This window comes from Phalacrocorax carbo, chromosome 12 (assembly GCF_963921805.1).
Source record: "Phalacrocorax carbo chromosome 12, bPhaCar2.1, whole genome shotgun sequence".
Taxonomy (NCBI): Eukaryota; Metazoa; Chordata; class Aves; order Suliformes; family Phalacrocoracidae; genus Phalacrocorax; species Phalacrocorax carbo.
The window spans coordinates 11125450-11146884 of NC_087524.1; the positions used below are offsets into that span (position 1 = coordinate 11125450).

Consider the following 21435-nt stretch of genomic DNA (forward strand, 5'->3'; position numbering starts at 1 on the left):
AAATCTGGCCACTGTAGATGCATTTCTGCCATTTTAATGAGTCTCCCTCACTTTCAGACAACAAAATCATCACCATCCAGAAGGTAAGCAAACAATTAAATGCATGATACCTATTGTGCTTATTAATGTAATGGCCATCTTTTGCTAACATATATTCCCTGAATCCCATTCTGTGATTCTGGGAAGTACACTGGTAGGTAGCATAGGCGGTACAAGCTGGCTTATGTTTTGGTAAAGCTACATATTTTCTCAAGGGGAGGGAGACAGAAAGAGAGAGTTTCTGGCCAGTTAAATAGCAACAGTTATTGAGGAAACTGGGAGACAGAAACTGCATCATAAATCAAGAATGAGCCAATCACATTATCACATACCTTACGTTTGTTTGTTGGGCAAACATACAAGTAGCTCAAAATAGTCTTCAGACCAACTTTATCATTCAGTTTCTCATACGTTGTCCCATAATCTGTTGACCTACAATTCAAAGAGAGATTTCATAAGTACAAACACTTAATCACAAAACCACAAGTCACTTGGCGGCTTTTCAATATAAGTCATGCTTTACATAGCGGAATGGCTCTCTAGAGCTTTTTGAATGATTCATCTAGTATATAATGATACTTAATTATATACACACAGCGTCATGTGGGTGCTTATAATTTGCATTTAAATTAGATTAGGAAAAATTAAACCAGCATCTTCCCAAAGCATTTTAAAATAAACATGTACAATAAGAAATGGTAAATTCTGCATATAGATGATAATGATTGTCAGAAACGCCAAACAGCAGACAGCAAGAGGCTAAAGTTATTATTTCATTGTATACTCCAAGTTTAGGTTAATTTTATTAAGATAGGAGTTTTTTCTCAGTGTATTCCGAAGTAGCTGCTCCAGCGGATTGTTCAGTGAAATTGGAGTTTGGTTTTCTGCAAAAAACTTTTATGTCCTTTTGAAAACATAGCTACACGAGCATTACACCTACAATTTATGTGTGTTTTTCCACATGGACTAGCAGAAAGTATGGACACATATGCTTTATTCTTGCTTTAAGAGCCATCATTCAGTAGAGAAAACAATATATTTCTGACATGAAGGTTACCCACAGAAACACTGACTACATATCTTGGGGAAGAACAAAACAAGTGAACAAACAAGACTGTGCAGAGTTCCTGTAACATCTACTTTTAACATGTGACTGGAACCAAGATCAATTAGCAGCAGAGGCTTTGTTCATTATGCAGCTCATGCATGCCTGAATTATGTCCAAATATCCAGGGGATTTAGATAATCAGGCCAAACCAGTACATTTGGTATCCACAAACTGCAGAAAAGTGACATGTATCCAGGTAACAGAGGCATTTAAAAGTAGAATGTATTCTTGCAGATAATAAATCTGTATCTTAACTTTAAAATGTACAAATGGGTCCATGTAGAACTTCACCTGCAAGTAGTAACATGAATTTTCCCTTCTGCTAATCTCTCCAAAACCAGTCATTCTAAAGTAAACCCTGGGCACAGTCATTTCCAGGTTCTCTCCTATCTGGGAAACGATGGCTAAATTCACAAAGGTATGTAAGACAATATCTTCAGCTCCCCGTCCCGCCCCCTGCCTCCCCCAGTGTGCAGGGTGTTAAATTTCTGGCTCAAGTTCCACACCTGCATTCATATATGCATTCTTGAATTTCAGATTTTGCAATCAGTACATGAATAAACAAGAAGGGAGCAGCTTGGGGTTTTACCCATTGGGATGAATTGCACTAAAATGTGGATTTGCATTAAAGTTCAGTCTTTCAGTTCAGGAACTTTATCGAAGCATTTGCATGTATCTGTACTGGTCATATAACAATTGACCCACGATTTATGACCGTTGCTTTTTCCTTTCCCTCCTTTCCCCCCAGTAAACATATGCACCCCTATGCGCATATATGACCTTTGCTGGTTAGAACTTTAACGTCGAATTCGCATCTACTGATTGATCTTTCCCTTTATAAGGTCACCTGTCTCAGGAGCACATATAAACTAACCGAGCTATTTCCTCAATGGACTGAGAAGGATGATACTTTCACAGTTATTTCTGTTACTGGTACTTCAGAGATGTTCCAGCATTCAGGTGAAAGGATCCACAGCAGGATGCTGAACACAGCCCTGCCAAGGACTGCTGGTTCACTTTGATTACCTCGTCCACCTCACCACCTGGTGTTCTCAGAAATTAATATTTCTGTTGCAGGTTACCTAAAAACCAAAACCTATCCTTTGTGAAGCTTGGGCTGATAAAGACATGTAAAGACTCTAAGGACTAAATCTGACCTGCTGAGTTAGGAAGAAATATATTAATGAAGTAATGCAGCTCCTCTTTATACCAGTGACAGTGATTTCAAAATGGAACCCTTCAGATAGGAATGAAGAAAATCTAACACATAAAACTTGCTTTGAAATTGTTAGAGAACAGCAGCTAGTACCCCTGCCACAGCACAGGCAAACAGACGTTGAAGGCCTATTGCAAATGGTAATCTTAGTCAGAATTGCCAGCCATTTCTTACTTCAAATCTCTAGGCAATTATTTTGCATTCATAGTTTTATTTACAGGTAATGTTATACCCAGATGGAAGCGTGTGCTTCTGTCAACAGCTATAAAAGCAACTGAAAGATTGGAAAGCTTAGGAAAACATCATTTTTTGCAGATGAACAAATACGCAAGCAATCAAAGGAGCTACTATTAGATCTTACTCTCATTATCATGTTTTAAACTAGCAATAGCCAGTCCTTCTACCCACCCAGTTCCAAGGTGTCCTTTCTCTTACACCATTTTACCGTTATCCATAATTTTAACAGAGGTAAATGTTACACAACAGCAGATAAGCACCTAGAAGTGCTTTAACACAAAGAAATGGTGATAGACAAACACACCCAGATCAGTGGAACAAAAGAACGAAACAAATGAATGAAACACTGTGTACACAAGAAACCTCTGTTGAGATCAAACCAGGGGTATCACCCACATGTGTTCGCCTTGTTCCTATTACATATATGTATACAAACAGGCATTGATTAACAGCCAGGATAATGAGCTCTTCGTTTGCCTTATTAAATGGGTGTATAAAAGCAGCATGAGAGTCCTAACCCATGAAAATGTATCAGCCGTTTGGTGATCCAGGAAGTCAGCCTAACCTGGAAGTGTTGCAAAAGACAGGTGCACCTCAGCAGGGTGTAGGCAGTAACGACACTGTAGGATCAACAAATTCAAACCCAGTTATCTGAAGGGGAACGGATGTGTATCAACCAACATCTCCCACACTTTGTGTGGTAGGCTGCTTCTCTGAATCTCTGCTGAGAGAACTCAGTTTTAGCGTACTTATATAACATGAGCAAAGCAAGCAAATGCCTGGATAAACCCAGGATCTGTAGAGCTGAAACCACAAAACCAAAATTCTATACCTTCTGAACCATGTGCTGGAAAGCCACAGCTACTGAAATAACTGTATGTAAACGAGTTACAGTAAGCCCAATTTTATTAGCTATTGTGTAGATATGCATGTTGCAATGGTTTCTCAAATTATTTGGGGAAAGGTGGGGAGGGGATGTGGTGAGGGGGGATGGTGGTGTTCATACTTGTTTCATCAAATTAATTTAAATACCTGTGTAAATTCTTTCATTTTGGCTTGATTTGGCTTGGTACAGTTATAGGCTAAGTCCAAATAAACTCCAGATGAGTTTGAAATAAGAAGGTTTGCAGAGATATTTGATATATGTGGAAGCCTAACTAAATATGGAAAAGAAAAACAGACATGTGTTAGGGCATTACTGACGTTACTGAAATGCAGAGGATACTTAGTAAAAGAATAATATTCAGAAACAGGGTATTTAGACTTAATTCTGAACTTCACACCTGTCCCACCATTTTAGCTGTAATTGCTTCCATTAAATCCATCCCAAATTTTACCAATAGCTGTTTAGAATCAGACTCCCTATTTTTTTCAGTAAAGCAGAATATCTGCAAACACCCGAGAAGATAAACATTTTAATTATTACTAGTTCATTTGACAGTATAAAAAAGATACCAAAACTGTGGGACTGAAGCTCTGACTTCCCTGAGTAATAAATTAAAACAAAACAAGAAATGTGTAGAATAATTTATATTTTGCAAACTATTTGCAAGAAAGTTGACATTTAAATAACTTCATTATTATTCATTGACAGGGCTTTTCCCTCTCCTCTCGTCAGGGTAAATGACATTTCTATTACAGTATTATAATAAACTCCTGCACATTTTAAATAAAGTCACTGAATTCCATTAGTCCACCTACTGTCATGAATATATCTCAATCCATTCCTACTGATATTTCACAATTATAATAGGCATTCTAAATCAAACCATAACATGAACCTTATGGAAATTTTCTTCTTTCTCAAGAAGCGCAGACTGAAATTCAGAGGACTGTCATTTTGAATATATAGATTAAATAAATTCCCTAGCAAGTTGCTGTTTACTTTCCTTTGTTACAAATTTAAGGTTGTCTGTACTTATTTCACATAAGCTACTGAAGACTTGAAGAATCGACCAGCTGATTTTTTGGTCAAGGTTTCTTTTGCAATGAGATCTTTCTGGAACACTCCATGAGAAAAAAGAAAAACATTCCATGCAGGCTTTAAGCTGTGTAACATCATGTCTCCTGCCCATTGGAGTGCAGCTTTCTTCCCATAAAAGACACATGTTAACAGATGAAGTTTCTTGTTATAACACACATCATTAAGAAGCAATCACTTTAATTGGCACGATTTACTATTTTTTTTCTTTTTCCACAAGTTACACCTGGTGTTCACATATTAAAATGACTGCTTCCCCCACCTCCACCATGAGAAGACTGTCTGCGTATCATGTCCTCACCCTCCTTCCTCCACAGTGTAATTTGCCGCTCTAACTGCCGTCCGGATGGCAGCCAGCCCTGGGAGGCAGGACCAGAAGCATCTGTAATGTGGTTAGAGAGCAGCAGAGCAGGGCAGACTGTCATGACCAGGAGCAGGGTGAAGAGATGGGCTCCACCCTGTTTCTCCTTCTGCACAGGAATTTACCCCTGGCAGAAGTCAGGTATTTTAAGTAAGAAACAGCAATGGCTATTAGATCATCTCTTCCAACCCCCTGCATAACTACGTTTGCCACCTGGTTTGCCTCCAAAGGGACTGGCCAGTTGAGCATGACAGTTGCCAGTTGCTATCATATTAATCTCTACATGAGCAGATTTTTGGATAGAGGACTTTCAGATTGCAGAAGGCAGAACTGTGGAGTCACAGACTGCACTTACAAAAGGCTTTCACCGAATAAGTTTTTGAATAAAGGAATAATTAAGACATTAAAAATTATCTTTCACATCTGAATGTAAAAAACACTAGAGCTGGTAATTCTGGAGCATAATTGTATTTTCGTGTGCAATGTTTGAAGCCTGTTTGTAAACCCTGCCATAGAGTTGTTGACTTCTGCGGTCTTTATTTCTGGGGATCTTTCTAGGCTGAGGTGCTATTCCCTCATCACTTAAATTGAAATTCTTTCCTTTATGGTTTTATAGCCAAGTACTAAAGTTTCCCATTGATTTTTGCCATGCAACCACGTTTCACAAAAGCTAGTAATGTCAAACTCTTCTTCAACAGCTAGCCATTTAAGTTCACATATTCTTCCTATTAAGCCTTTCACAAGCCATTGATAGATGTCACTTTTGGTCTGATGCCTGTTTTGATTTAACTCCTTCATGTGTAACACTGGCATTTTTTCCAGAAAGTAATAATGTCTGATCTCAGCTTCTCACTCAGGGAGGAGCTGTTTCATTCATCCCATTCTTTGTTTTCATAGGAAATTACTTTTTCTTTACAAATTGCCTTACTTCACCTGGACGCTTCTCACCACTGTTTGTCTTTCTAAATTCTTGTATAAATAATTCCCCAAGGCCTTGCCCATTTCTAATGGGAACTGTTTGCCTAGCTCATAGACACTAACACATTTTGAGGGAAGTTTTACATCTCCACGTTGAAGAACAATTGCAGGATGTAAACACAGTGAATCCTGTGTCCTTGGTCACAGTTGCCATGCAGCAGAAGCAGACCTTGCCCTCATTTGTACAGGTTCCTCTCCTGAGGTCACACTCTGAATGGGTATCTGTCCCCCCACCATCACACTGGAATGTCTGGGGAATTTTTCCCATAGACTTTTTAATGCAGGACACAGGATTTTATTTTCTAATCCTGCCACACCACCTCTGCTAAAAGCCTTTCTGCAGCTTGGGACCATACATACTGGGTCTTTATGCCTTCCTTGGCCTCTTCTTCCTCATTTTATTGATTAATCTTGGGCGATTTTTAGCTATAGTATGTTTGCTTTATGCAAGCATTAAGCTAAAGTGAAGCTAGTTCAGACAGGCTTTTTTTGCCTTCATAAGAGTTTGGTTCAAGAGGGCAGTGTCACATAGTCTGACAGCAGTGACAAGCCAAAGAGTTGGTTAGCATTTCTTTAAATGTCTGTAATGGCATTGCACATGTTACAGCATTAAAACACTTCAATTTACCCTGGCAGGTTGAAATTAACTTTTAAAGACATCTCCAGAGTAAAGAAAAAGAAGATATTTCAAAACTCAAGGGACCCACATGTCTCATTCCGTAAGTGAACACACTTCTGATGACTTTTTTTTCCTCATAAGACCCTCAGCAGGCTGGCAAGAATTACTGTTCCCACTTTCTAGGTGGAGGAAATGAAGGAAAAGACTACATAACTAATCCTACATATGAAAGAATTTTGTGACAGAGACAAATGCAAGCCCCCTCAGGCTCCACCTACTTCCCACTCCATCCTGACGCCATGAGTTTTCTGGGGTTTCAGGTATGTAAATAAGGATTAGAAAAAGCCTTAATATCTACGTCAAAAGGAAGAAATATAAAATTAAATACAGTTTAAGTGTGCATTTTAAACAGATTTAAGCCCCCATTTTGAAAATGTCTTGCTTCCAGATTGAGTTGTGACTGTAGATTTTACTAGAAATGAAGTTGTGAATTTTTATATGAGTTTATTGAAATATGTGTTTTTTCCCTTATGGAAAGAATTTTCTTATCTCAAAAAGTTTCCCACCTACAGAAACCATGAAAAAGATTTGGAGGACTAGAGGGGGTAAAAAATCACAAAGAAACAGTAGGAAATTTTGAAATTGACATTTCTCTGCATAATCAGTTAAATTAATTCAATTTTCTTCTCCTTTTTAATCAACTTTTATTTGGAGTAATCTAAATGAACAGAAATATACACACTCAAATTTCTTACAATTTTTGGCTTAATATAGTTCAGCTGATTACTGCTATAAATAATTTAAAGATGTGACAAGCAGGAGAAGCAGCTCATAATTTATCATCCAATCCAGAGTTTACATACTGCATTGGATAGTTATTCAAAATCTTACCCAAATCAGAAAGAAAGGAAATAGTGGGGTGGGAGGGCCAGGAGATATTATTTAGGTGACCCAGATGAGTAATTTATTTCCCCTTAAAATAACGGTTGAAGAAAAATAAATTTGGCTAACTTGCCTTCACTTCTATTTCAGGGTAGTATCTTAAGAAGAGAATACCTGTTCCTCTGTCTCTATCGTATCCAAAGTAAGGACCATCCAGCCCTTTGCATATATTTAGTAAACGGCCTGCCAGAATCTGTAGCCACATGGCTAAACCTCCCTTTGCTGATGCACGCTGTAGGTATAGGTTGCCATTTCATAGCCATCCACACTTCATTATCATCTGGGGCTGCACTGAGCACACGCATGGGTTTCCACACCACCCAACCATTATAGCTCAGCAAGCCACACAACATATCTTCCACACCTTTCAAAAGGCCAAGAAAAAGGAAAAACCTTTGCAATTTGGAAAGTTTTAGGAAAACAAGTAGTAGTTCAATATGTCTGAGGCTTTGAATCCCTGTGTCAAGGTTAACTAAAATTTTGTAATTAGCTGCAGTAGTCATGGGATAATGATGGTGGGAACCCTCCAACAGGACAGATGACAGGTGGTATAGGATAAAAGAAAGCCATCTAATCAGGATGAGGTTGTTGCTTACTTGTCTATGTCAGGGGAGAGGTGAAGGGAAACAGTCAGTTATAATGAACATGCAAGTGGTCCCTGTTGAACAAGACAGAAGAGCACGTGAATGCCAACCAGGCTGGCAAGACTGAAAGTTGACAGAAACTTAGAATTGTCTCCAATTGCCCAAGCAGAGTGCAAGGCCCTGTAAGTGCTTTTTTAATCACACCTGAAAGCTTGGAAGAATTGTGCTGAATCAGCACAGGCACTCTTGGCCTGAAATCAGAATGACACACCTGGATTGACCTACACTGTCCTTGCTACGATGCAAACCTTGTCCCTCTGAACTACTAAACACTAGTTCACACCTATTCTGCTAAAGCACAGTGTTCTTTGCAGAGATCAATCACACCTGTATTGTCTATGGTGAACAACCCTTAGAACAAACTAGTCCATGTTCCTCACCCAGCTGCTTCTTGGAGACACCTAGCAAATTCACTGGAAATTAAAACCCAGGGAAGAGAGAGTCTGTGGCGTAGATCAAAAGTAAAGTAAAGAATCAAAAGTAAAATGAGGTGTCATGGTTTAGCCCCAGTCAGCAACTAAACACCACGCAGCCGCTTGTTCAGTCCCCCCGCCCCCGTGGGATGGGGGAGAGAATCGGAAGGGCCAAAGTAAGAAAAACTCGTGGGTTGAAATAAGGACAGTTTAATAATTAAAACAGTAACAACAACAACAATACTAATATAATAAAAAGGAAAATAATAAGAGAGAGAGAAAGGTGAAACCTCAGGAAGAGGAAAAAAAAAAACAAAAAACAAGTGATGCAACTGCTCACCACCCGCCAACCAACGCCACTGGTACCTGAGCCGCTATCACTGCCTCCCCCAGCCAACGCCCCCCAGTTAATATACTGGGCATAATGTCATATGATATAGAATATCCCTTGGTCAGTCTGGATCAGCTATCTATCCTGGCTGTGCCCCGTCTCGTCCCGGCTTCTTGTGCACCTGGCAGAGCATGAGGGGCTGGAAAAGTCCTTGACTAGTAACAAGCAGTACCTTTAGCAACAATTAAAACATCGGTGTGTTATCAATATTATTCTCATACTAAGTCCGAAACACAGCATTATATCAGCTACAGTGAAGAAAATTAACTCTATCCCAGCTGAAACCATGACATGAGTGAGGTAAAGCCAAAACACCAATGTGGATATACCTAACTGCTTCAGCTCTGGTGACACATGTATCCCATGCATTGTATATCTTCAGATCCTGCCATCTTACTGGACTAGCCACGAGACAGCATAACTCAGACCAAACTTTCATGTTTAACAATCCAGAAGCATCTTGTGCTTGCAAGCTGGCATCAAAGGGCTTTTTTTTAATACCAGTTTCTGATGCTACTGCTTTTTTCAGCAGAAGTAACATTCCACTGTATGTGGAGATAGGCTTTTTATACCTTCAGGCTTCAGGGAAATTGCTGCATAAAGGTTGGATACACAAAGAAAAGAGAAAGATCGAATATTTTAGCAGGAAAAAAAAGATCAAATTTGGCTTAGATGCGAATGACACACTTCCCCCCTCCTTTAACTACTACTCTAATTTTAAATATCTGTCCTGTTTTGTTTCACCAGAAATCCCCCTTCTATTGCACAGTACAATGGTTTCTTCTGCCAGCAGGCTAAGAACAGAAGATTCTGGCAGTTGATAAAATCGACATTCAGATTCCCCACTCCACTGCCTGCGGATCAGAGGTCATATCCTGATCACACTTTCATGTAAATACAAAGTATTTACTATGGAGATGCACCACCATAAACATGGAACTGGACAGCATCAGTGAACAGCTCACCCTGGCTTGGAAGCAGCTGCTTCCAGGAAATCAGAAGGACCTTTCCTGTCAGAATGCAAGACATGAAGGTTTTTCTTTCGAGTGTACAATTCGCAACTTTCTGTGTGAAAAATAATGCTCTGAGATTTGATGGGGCACTAACCTGAAAGTGTTTTCTAGGCACTGTTTTGCAGGAATGGACTGTAAATCCAGGGTTTTGCTGTGGACAACCCCATTTTGGAAGCCATAGCTATGTTCTGGAACTCCTCTCAAACACTGCTGGGCTAAATGACCACTTATAGGATTAGCTCTGGGAAAAGAGATGGGATGTCTAGGGCAGAGGACTGATTAACTGGCAAAATAACCGTGGACTTACAACCTATTTTGCCTGACTAACAGACCCCTAGCAAGACTGGCTGTTGCCCGAGGACACGGTAAGGTGGCAGTAGAAGGAACTGGGGCTTTGACCCCCATTGCTTGAGCAGCAGAGAGGATGACTCTCCACAGCTCTCCCCCTCAAATCTCCCTTCTGGCTTCTTATCTTCCTGTGGCCTGAAAGACTTATCTCCAGTCCCTCACTGACAGAAGCAGCAAAAGTCAAGAAGAGTGTAGGGAGGCCAGGAATCATAACCACTTTAACTATTCTAATCCAATTCCAGGTGAAAGCCTGTGGTGAGAAACAAAGGGACAGCCATCAAAGCAAGACCTCCACTTGACCTTCTCAGTGAAATACTCAAGAGGATGGCACTAGTGCAATGTCTCCTGTTCTTTCCATGAGCCATTTTGTGCCACAGTGCCTGGATGCATGCAGGAAGGATCAGTAACTCCAGTAGAACCACTAATTTTGGGAGCTAGTTAATATATGCCAAAAACTGATACATTATTTATGCTTGTGCATCTTACTTTATGTACACTCCAAGCATTTTCTCCTTCCCTAAGTCCATAGTACAGTTTTTAAGTATTTTTTCCATTTGCTATGACAGCATTATTTTCAGTGAAGAAGCAGACCCTGAAGAAAGGAATGAAAGTTTACCAGCAACAGGCTTGGTTCCTTGCTACCTTAGGGCAATTTTGGGGGATCAGTGGACTAGAGGTGGGAGAGCACCAGTCTGGAAGATCTCCTTGTCCACCTGACTTGTTTGTCAAAACAGACAAGCACACTAGGATGCAAATTTCCACCCTTTCTTCATCAGAGCATTCTCCACCTGGTAACACTGCAACTCACAAAGAAGCCATTCCCATAGGTCTAGCCTGCCTCAAGGCTTATGGTCATCAAGAAAAAAATCTGAACTTAGCTGTGATGGATATTAAATTCATTCCTCCTTACATTTAAATTAAAAGATACCCTTTGAATTAGAAGAATGCAGAATGACTAATGATTCTTATTGCTGCATGTTTACATGGGGCATGCGGACATCACCACACCCTTAAGCCAAATTCTTCCTTGTAAAGTGATTGAGTGTTGCATCTTCCGATTTCCACCCCAGTCTGATGTAAATCACATAAATAGCTAGGACTGTAGCCCAGTAATCATCACGCTATTAACTTTCTAATTGATGGTAATGGCCAGAATAAATTTCAGGCACCCCAAGGGGTGGTTAATGGATTTTGTAGCTTGAGGGCAGAGCAACAGGAAGCTTTTCCATTAATCAGTGAGATGAGACAACTATACGTGTCTTAAACTCCCCACCCCATCATAACACTGAGGTCACTGCAGCTTTGTTGAGAAGGTGGGTGTTGCCAGGCAAAAAAACCAAAAACCCTCACAGCAGGCTGAGCTTGGTTACAAGGTTTGATATACTAACTCAAAGCTATGTTAGCATCCATAGTCATGTTACACATCCAGAAAACTGCTTTAGCCCATCTTCAATTATGAATAAGAAGGAGTTTTATTGTGTCATAAAAATGTTGCAGGTCTTCTCTGGTTTTTAGTACATACCCTGCAAAAGGGGCTTTCTAGCTAACACCATCCAAGTATTTGTGACGCAATACAAGATCTTTGTTCTATCCCACCAGTGCAAATCAACAGCTAGAAAGCTTTAAAGGTCCAGAGAGCCCAAGGCATTATTTTCAAAATCACCATCCAAACCCCTTAGTTGTCATAATGGAATAACTCCCAAGGACCAGTAGCATTGTGAAATGAGCTAAAAACATGCCTCATCCATTAATTTCTATTAAAGTTATTTGGAAGATGGCATTCCCATCCCTTTTTGCCCTGTTTTAAACTATCATGATTCCCAAAATCTAGATAGAATAAAAATACGGGGAGAAAAGAGATTATGTAAAAAAACAAAAAAAAAATTTCAGTGTTTCATCCCACTAGTACCTGCATTATCATTATCCATTCCATAGAATATTTTATAATAAAGTCTAGCTGTCACCCCACAGGAAAAAAGCTCAAATGAAACAAGGAGCAAATCAAAACAAAATAAACCTTAAGTTTCAAATCTTTCTGACATTTTCTGCCAAGATTTCATTTTTAAAATATTGCAAAAGAATTATCTGACTAATGCACTATTTCCCAGCAGAAAATTGTTCCACTGAAAAGATTTCAATTAGTTCTGAGTTCTAGTAGTAAACAGGCTAAGCTCTTAGATAGACTGTTTCTCTACCACATCGCCTAACAAAGAATTTGTTGCTGCTGGATTTAAAAGCTGTACTAGTGGATTACTTGGATTACTGTACCAAAGAATCACTAATTAATGCTTTAAAGCAGGCAAATAAAATGACTGTTACTTTTTTTGTTTTTAAAATTATTTGAATGATGCAGCTGCAGCATTTGTGTCAGTTTCAAATAATATACATGGCCCAGAGCCACCCAGCTTTTTTTTTTTCTCCTGCTTGGTAGAGCATATTTATCACTATGTATCTCAAGGATCAGTAGGGTTATAAAGTTTGCTATTTACAGCTACTTTTGGGGTATTGAGCAAGTGACAGTAATTTGTTCCTTTGACATCTAACCTTAGGTCAACTTCAGTAGCAGAAGATGGATTTTTAAAGGAAATGAAATGAAAGTACACAGCAGAAGATTAATACCTTTTCCTAGGCCTGAGGAGAATGCATGCTCCCAATCACTCTGCAGAAAAAATGGTCAGGAGCATGTGCTATGTATTAAGAACAGAGCAAGATGTGGTCAAGGTGAGGTGTTCAAACAGTCTATTAGCAAACTGATACACTGGCATTTGTGAGTAGAGGAACTGCAGGCTGATAGTCTAAAAATGAGCTCACCTCTTCTGGTTCTTTGATTTTGAAAGTCATCTTTAGAGTTGGTGTCAGCTACAGATAAAATGGGATCTTGCTTTTATGTTACTGGTAAATGATAAAAGAAAGTTAAAGCTAGCTGTAAATTCTATATCAGAAACATCTTGCACAAGTTCAAGTTACCATTTTGCCCTGCGTTGCAGAAACATCTTTTATTAATTGTATTTTCTGTTTGTGAGAAAATAAAGACTGCAGATTGAAATATCTTGAAAAGATTCCTTGATACTAAAATCCTTATTGGTGGGCCGTATTAATCCATTACTCACAACTTACATTCAAGGGCCTTTAAAAAAAAAAAAAAAGGAATTTGACCAGATTTCCCCGCCAAGCCATCTGTTTTTAATTTATTTGGAATTAAAATCGTAAGAAAGGTCTTTCCAAAGCTGTGAGTGCATGAAGGCATTAATTATACAATCCAGTCATTAAATAATGCTACCAAAAGGATCAGCCAAATACCTGAGAAGTCTTTCTACCTTCTTGTAACAGACCTATCATCCTCAGCCACCACCAATTCCCTTAAAAAAGGTGCTCAGAAAGTAATCAAATTTCAGCTTCACTGACCCCCAAATCTCACATGTGGCCACAAGAGCCACATAACCCCCTCCACAACCTAACTCCAACAGTGTCCCTCACTTCCAGGGATACTACTGCTCTATGCTAACACAGTCATGCAACTACTAGTGCAATGGACTCAGCCTGCAATACGTGTCCCCTGCTGGACAGTGGGCAGGTAGTGGTATATATTAAATGTGCCCACTCATATTCCTGTCAAAGGAAGTGGAGGTGGCATTAGTGGAAAAGAAAATAATCCATCGTATGTTGGACAGACAAGATCTTAGTGTTTAATTCCAGGCTGTGGGCAATGCAGCATACTTAGCTCCTAACTCAAAGAGCTTATCTGGCTATATTTATGGAGTATTATTTAGTGCCACATGGAAGTACTCTGTGTCCCAAAACAGCTGGAAAAAGCCATGCTAATCTTACCTGTGTGGAAGCCAAGTCTGGTAGTACAAGAGTTATTAATTACAAAAGGTTCAAATTTGCAGGTTGAATGACAAGGGTCAAACAGCTACATAAAGATAACACCTTCAAAAAGAACCTTCGTAAATCCCTGGACTTTTGTCTGGGAGATGTTTGCCAAGTGCTGTCCTTCTCCTTGATGGAAAGTCACTGATAAATGAGCATAAGTAGAAGGTTTTCAATTTAGTTTTGATTTATCAGGGCCCAATTAGAATAGACATTTTAAGTAACAGTCATCACAAAAGCCAGACACTGGAACAGTCATGCTGGATGGCATGGCGGTGAGAATGGGTGCAAGATTTTAAATGTGCAGTTCAACTAGGGAGCAGATGTTCCTGTTTCACAGATATGTCCAAAAAACCCACTTTCAGCACTATCTACACATACTGTCCTCCATCATCTATCAAACAGGCTGCCAGAAATCTGATAATTTGCTGCTTAAAGGTCCAGTAGCAGGTGAAATAAGACCAGACAACTGTGAACAATTCTTCTAGGTCTCCACAGATCAAACCGCGACCAAAAATGCACTGATTCCCCCTTCTTCAGTGGGTTAAAATTGGAGCACTGTAAAAAAAAAAAAAAATCAAAAGAGCTGCCAGTGATTTTTCACTGCTTCAGAATAAAGTTCCCTGTTCATTCCATCTAATCTTTGGGTGAAAAAGGCACCTTAACCTTCACATCATGTGTGGTTTTTTTCTATCTTCATCCTCTTCTCCCTGTTTTAAAATTTATGGTTACCATTTAGGCTGATTTCAATTTCCATTAATAATATGTGCAACTGATGTACATTTAAGTGAATTTAATCATGTTGTAGTGACAGGTTTAGCTTAAAGCGGGGCTTCACTTAGAACTATCAAGTAAATTTCTCTTGAAAAGGTCAGTTTAACATTTAACAGGAGGGCCCATTGCAGACAAATTAGAATTTGCTCACTTGTTTCAAGTGCAAACACTTTTCAAGCCAGCTTCAACAGAGGCATGTCAATCAAAAGAGAAAAGTGTCAGGTGCCCAAGGGAGAGGATTCAGTGATGCCTCCCTACCCAGTCAGCCCAAAGGCTGCTCAGGCATGTGGGCAAAACTGAAATACTCCTGCCCCACTGTTCAAGGACTGGGGCTGGACTGGAGCCAGACCACACCATAGAAGGTAGGGAAGGCAGAGCTGGGAGAGTTGAGGCAAGCCCCTGACAAGTCAGACTTCTCATTTCTAACTGCTGGAGCAACAGAAATGCAGTGTCACACAGAGAGAGGGGTTATTGTGCATGTGTCCCATGAGGATTTATTATTGTTCCTGTGCCTGTCAGAAGCAGTTCAGCTTTCCAGGACAGTGGCACAGTAAGCAGATAGGTGATGCCTGTAATGCTGTCTCAGTGGCACCCTCAGCAGTAGCCCAATTTCCCTATAGCTGGAGTTGGTCCTGCCTCCAGCCTAGGAAGACAAGTGCCCTGCAGCAGTCACCCAGACAGCTCATCCACAAAAATATTTTCTTTATTATAATCCTTCACAGTAGCATTACCACAAGTCCAGGTGGACCACATGTAGCAGGTATGGCCTTCCCTGGTCTGGGTAGGACAGAAAACTGGTACACATTTTTCTGTGCGGTTTTTGCCAGGACGCTTCTCCAGAACTCTGGTCAAACAACTATGTGGAGACAGGAAAATTTTCTACCCTTGCTGGAGCCAGGCTCAGCAGCAAAATCTCTCAAGTTTTACGTAGTCTTTGTCAGGGGACCACCTCGTACAGTCACAGGTTCTCATGTTTGTACACCACTGTAACTTATAATATAGGATCAAGTCAGATAACTTTCCCAGTTCCAATCTTACATTACCACTGAGAGTTCAAACTGACAGTAGCATAGGCAATTAACGCACCTCCTCTGCCTTGACATTGCTTTCCATTAGATTTATTTTATGAAGCCTATTTCCTGTAACAGAAAAGAGAGGAAACTAGCAATCCCTGCCTTCCTCTTTGAGACTTCCATGATTTTACAGGTCTGACATATCCCCATTAGTTGTCACTTTCCAGACCAAAGATTCCTTGTCAGCTCAATCATTCCATCCACACAGATCACCTTAGTCCATCCTTACATCTCTTCTCTGAACCTTCCCTACTTCTAACATACCCTTTTTGAAATAAGACTGACCAAAACTGGACACAAAACAGCGTTCCTGTTACTATTGCACTATTGATATGCTCACTACTCACAAGAGCTTCACGATGAACCTACTGCCATGCAAAAAGTAGTGCGTAGAGACTTAACTGATGTGAATTACACATCTGAGCTTTGAAGTTGCTTGGCAGACTCGGAAGATGCCTACTCCCATGGATCCAGCAGAACTGTGTTGTGCTAAAACTCCCTGCATTCACGCTTCCTCTAAGGCAGCAAGACTTACCCTGCTGAGGCAGAAAAATATTCTGTGGGAGCCCAAAGCAAGTTCAGCCCAAAAAAGGAAGAAAAACAACCCCTTTGCTGTACCCTCTCTGTGCCCTGCAGCTGGTGACAGCTTGCATCATCACAAATAAAAAACAAGAAATAATCTGTAGCATTTGAACCAGTACCTCTAGAGAACACATAGTGACACAAGGTCTTGTAGCATCTCCACATTGCTGATGAGCCTTTCATTGTTAACAGTTGCTGAGATTAAGACCTCCTATTACTGTCCCACCCACGCAAGAATGTAATGTGTCCTAGTAGACTTCTTCACTGAAAATAAAGTTTTCCCTAAGGATGTTTTAAATCAGGTGACAGTTCCTGGGTAGAATCAAAACATCCTTCAGGGACATATCCAACCTTCTCAGCCAGCTGGCTGGCTGAATGACATCATCTGTTTAGTGACAAGTTTCATGTCCTTTTTCACCATTATGGTTTACTACAGATTTAGAAATGCAAAATTACTCCTAAAACAGAAATTCTATTTTTCCAGCCAGCTAAGTAGGTTCATCATGGTATAAATTTCCCCTGTCAACTCCCAAGCTCTCCAGGAGTCCTGGAGAGGCTTCAGAGAGTATCTCTGACATCTGTTCTGTCACTGCCTGAACAATCTTCATTATTTCACAGGCTTGTGCTTCTGCCTAGAAGGGGTGGTTGGGGAAAAAAAAAAAAAACAACAAACCAGACCAAAACTAAACCTCACACACATTGAAAGTTCGGGGATAAAACTGAAATTCAATTCAGTCATCTGCAGGGTCACTTGGAAGCGTTTGAGACACAGGTTTTCACTTCAGAAAATGCCAACCTGCCAAGGCAACACTTCTCAGAAAAACTCCTGAATGGAATTTACTGGCAGAACATCAGGGGGAGCAGATCAGTTAGTTCCAGGAAGATATCCTCCTGAGATGTGAAAGGTCCAGGCTTTGGTGGAAGGACACAACAGCATATAGGAAAATAGTCACCTAAAACACTGGTGCATTTGTAGCTGTCTAAGCATTAAAACAACTGTTGGGGCTGTTATTGCAGCAACCACCAATATACTGAAATTAGTTTCAATCAAATAATCTTTTTACAGCAAGGCAAACACTGAGATACAGTCATTCTCAAATGATACAAAACTTAAATTCAGGAGCCTCCTCCATCTGAAGAGAGCTCTCTGAGCCACTATACTACTAATTATTGTAGGGTGCTGCTCTCCTTCAGCCCTTTGAACTCTGCTTGGTGTGTAGGACAGAAAGACATGTTTAATAATGCAACTACACTCATGATTATGGAGGAGAGTAATGGATTCACCAGCAATTTGACTAATCAAGCTGACAAAGTGATTGGGTTCAAAAAGGGAAGGACTTTCCCAGCAGCAGTTCATTAAAATAAAAATGAAACTCTGCACATTTCCAGTGTAACAAAAAGGATTTACTGGACCATAAAAGGGAAAAAAAGGGAATAGCCTGGGTAATCTTAACTATCATCAAGATACAGATAATAAAAATCAACTATAGGGTGCAGCTAAGACTGGACCAGCTCTTCTAGCTTCACTGTGGAGGATCAGCAAACAAAATCTGCAAAGAAGAGGTTGTGCAAGGAAAGCCCTTGTACCTATAGAACCATTTAGGTCAGGTGATTGTAAACAGTAGCTGAAGATGACAGGTTTTCTTGTAGCAATGGAGCCAACTGTGGCTCTGAGGGAGGGCCATGACAAACCTCAGCAAGTGAGCTAGGTTTTGTATGAGAAATATGTGGACACAAGAAAAAAAAGTAAAGTCACTTTAAAAATGGAAAGCTGACTCATTCACACACAGCAGAGCAGTGGTCCTATGAAGTTATCAACACTGCGTGAGGTTGGTGACAGTCAAGAAACTCAGGCTGGGTGGCAGTGGGAGAATATATTAAAATAACTGTATTTTTGTTGGAATGTTTTATTTATGAGAGTAGAACAGAACTGTTGGAGAGAATGAAATAAAACTATGGTTTGGGTTTTTTTAATTTCATGGTAAGACTTAATGGGAAAAATTCTGAAGTTATTAATGGTTAAAAAAGAGGTTTTATTGGATTCCTGAGCTGCTAACCATTTTTATAAAGGGCATTTCAAAACGATGTATAAGAGATGTGATAGATGTGAGGCTGTTCTGTAATAGTTTGTTCTGGCTTGGTTTGTGGGGTGTTTGCTGTAAAACCAGACTAGTGGTATTTAAGAGGGAAGTTGCTGGTGAAAAGAACGGAGGAAATAAACAAGAAGAAAAGATGGTTCTGAAAAGCTACCTCTTAAATGGCACTTAAGAATCATTAAGGGACATTGACAGAATCAGGTAGAGGAAAGGCTTTGATCTGAGGGTGACAGACCAATTGTGTCTGCGGGAGAGGAATGGTGATACAATCCAAACTAGTTCAAACCACCAAGAAAATCCCTCAGGATGACACCTAAGTGGGACAAACATTCCCGAACCCTTTAAACAACAGCCACCAAAGAAGGGGCTACTGTCCCATGACTGGCTTTATGGCCTGGTCACTGATGTGGGAGAGTAGAATAGGGAACCTGAGGGTAGGAGAGAAATTACACACTCCAAAATTTGCAGCACTAGATACAAAAACTTTTGCCATAAAAAATTGCCCTGAACTACTTTACCATTGGATACATCAGACACACTTTCATCACCTTGAGATTTACAATATTCTTTCTAAACATTTCTTCTTACTCTTTAAGCAAAAAAAGACACTTCACTTTGAGGAAGCTTACATTTGTATTCACCAGTGGTTTACAGACACCAAAAGAAAAGAGCATATGTTACTAAATCTCTTCAGCCACGCTGATAAGCATGGGAAAATACAAACTGTATTTAGGCCAAGACTCAGGAAGATAATTGAATTCTGCAGGACAAATGTAGCCATCAATGCTGGGAGCTCTTAGTGACCAGGAAGTGGAAATTTGGCTGGTCTTGGGGCCATGAAACTCTAACATTCCCAATTTTACATTCCAGACATTTACAATCCTTCGGGAAATTCCTGTGGATTAGGTCCCAGTTCTACTTTACTGAGTTTCTTCTCAGAGGGAAGGAGATGTTTAACTCATGTCACCAAAAGAAATGGACAGCCACAGCAAAATGCCTGGTGTTATATTGCTGCATCTGAGCCTGAAGGAGCTCAGATGTATCTTCTGAGGGCTATGGCAAGGTGAGCAGGAAAATGAATCTTAGTCTGTAGGGAAACAGAGAGGAACAAATGGAAAACTCTAGTGATTGCACTGTCATCCCAAAACACGAGGCCTCTTTTGCCTCTCTGAATTAAGGCTGCTGAGCTAGATCAGAGGCTGAAGTGTTTTCAGCCACTGAACTTGAGCATAATGATTAACTCCTAGCTCATCTACATAAAACCTTCAAATAAAACACCTCCTTTGGGTATTCAGGACATGAGACACCAGCTCAGCCAATTAGACATAGTCATCATAGCAGCTGATCAGCATACCTACATTCATCCCGGTGATTGGTACCAGCTGAGGAATTATTTCAAAATGAACCAGGGAACTAAGAAAACACACCTTTGGGACCTGCTTTGGCTGACAGAGAAAAAAAGATGCAGGAAATGAAGCAGCAGCTAAGAGTAAAGCTTGCCTTAGAAAATTAGGAGTGAAGACAAGAAGTGATTCTTGTAGCAACTGATAGACCATCTGATCTGCAGTGCTGCTGCGCAACTCAGTAGTAAAGAGGCTACTTTAGGGAAAGCACTGGCAACTAAGTATAATAAATTATTGATCCTGGAAAGTCAGCCTAAAGTGCAGCAAATGACAACGCTGGAACACAAACAGTGAGTAAATCACATACGCCCCTGCTTGGGGACTGGGACTAGATCTCTGTTCTGTATCTCGAGACAAACCCACTCTTAGTCTACTATTTCAACTAGTGGAACAGTCTTTTTATGCTGAATGAAGACTAGACAGTCTGTGACTCTGGCAGAAAGGCAACACTAACAGTGCATCTTCCTTACTGTACCACTAGCCATTAACTCAGCAGATAATACTGACATGTCTAGTCCAATTCAAAAGCCAGCAAGTTCAGCTTCTTAAGTGTAATACCTCATTTTTGCAGGACTCTGTCACAGTAGAAGAGTTATGCTGCCATCCCTCTTCCTACAAAGAATCTAGTCCTCTTGGCAGTTTATCCTATCTTTACGGGGGGGTTTTTTGTTTGTTTCGGGGGTTTTTGTTTTGGGTTGTTTAGTTTTTGGGGTTTTTGTTTGTTTGTTCATTTAGACATTACAGAGTGATATTTAAGATATAGCTGGGTTTCTGAACAAACTGTTCTGTGAGCTCAGTGAATTAGCAGCAGCAAGCCTGGCTGGGCCTTTTAGCAGCACTACTGCCAGCTCATGATCTAAACAGATGAGATTGATCTTCCACAGGTCTGTCACAGCTGTACAACAATGTTACAGCCACATACCAGGCACAGCTGGTAACTTAAAAATCGAGGCAACCACCTGCACCGACTACACAGAACCACAGAGCAAGAAAGAGGCTATGCCACCCTGCCGCAGAGGAGCAGGAGCTAGGCTTGGTTAGGTGACTAACAGTTTCTGTGGTATTCCTGATGAATTTTTTCCTTTTTGTCTCCCAGAGAGAGCATGGTGATTCCAATTAACACATAAACAAGGACAACAGACTTAGCTGGCCATTGCTCAAACTTACCCACCTGCACCCATTTAATTTCTCTGACACAGCACAGCATCTGCCAATCAGATATTAAGAAAAAAAAAAAAAGAGTCCTTTAGCCTCAGTCAAATTCTTCCTTAGAGTATACCTCTGCCTTAGCATCTCCAATACCTTGGACAATAAGCCTATTCATACCATTGAGGCAACTGAATTTGA

General features: G+C 40.2%; 1 protein-coding gene across 4 annotated transcripts in view; it reads right to left on the reverse strand.

Moving 5' to 3' along the window:
• SORCS1 (sortilin related VPS10 domain containing receptor 1) overlaps positions 1-21435 on the reverse strand; it is a 306065-nt gene that overhangs the window by 172235 nt on the left and 112395 nt on the right. For all 4 annotated transcript variants that reach the window (XM_064464114.1, XM_064464113.1, XM_064464112.1 and 1 more), the window contains exon 3: positions 372-471. In XM_064464114.1, coding sequence (XP_064320184.1) covers positions 372-471 — 100 coding nt within the window. The remainder of the gene's footprint in view (positions 1-371; positions 472-21435) is intronic.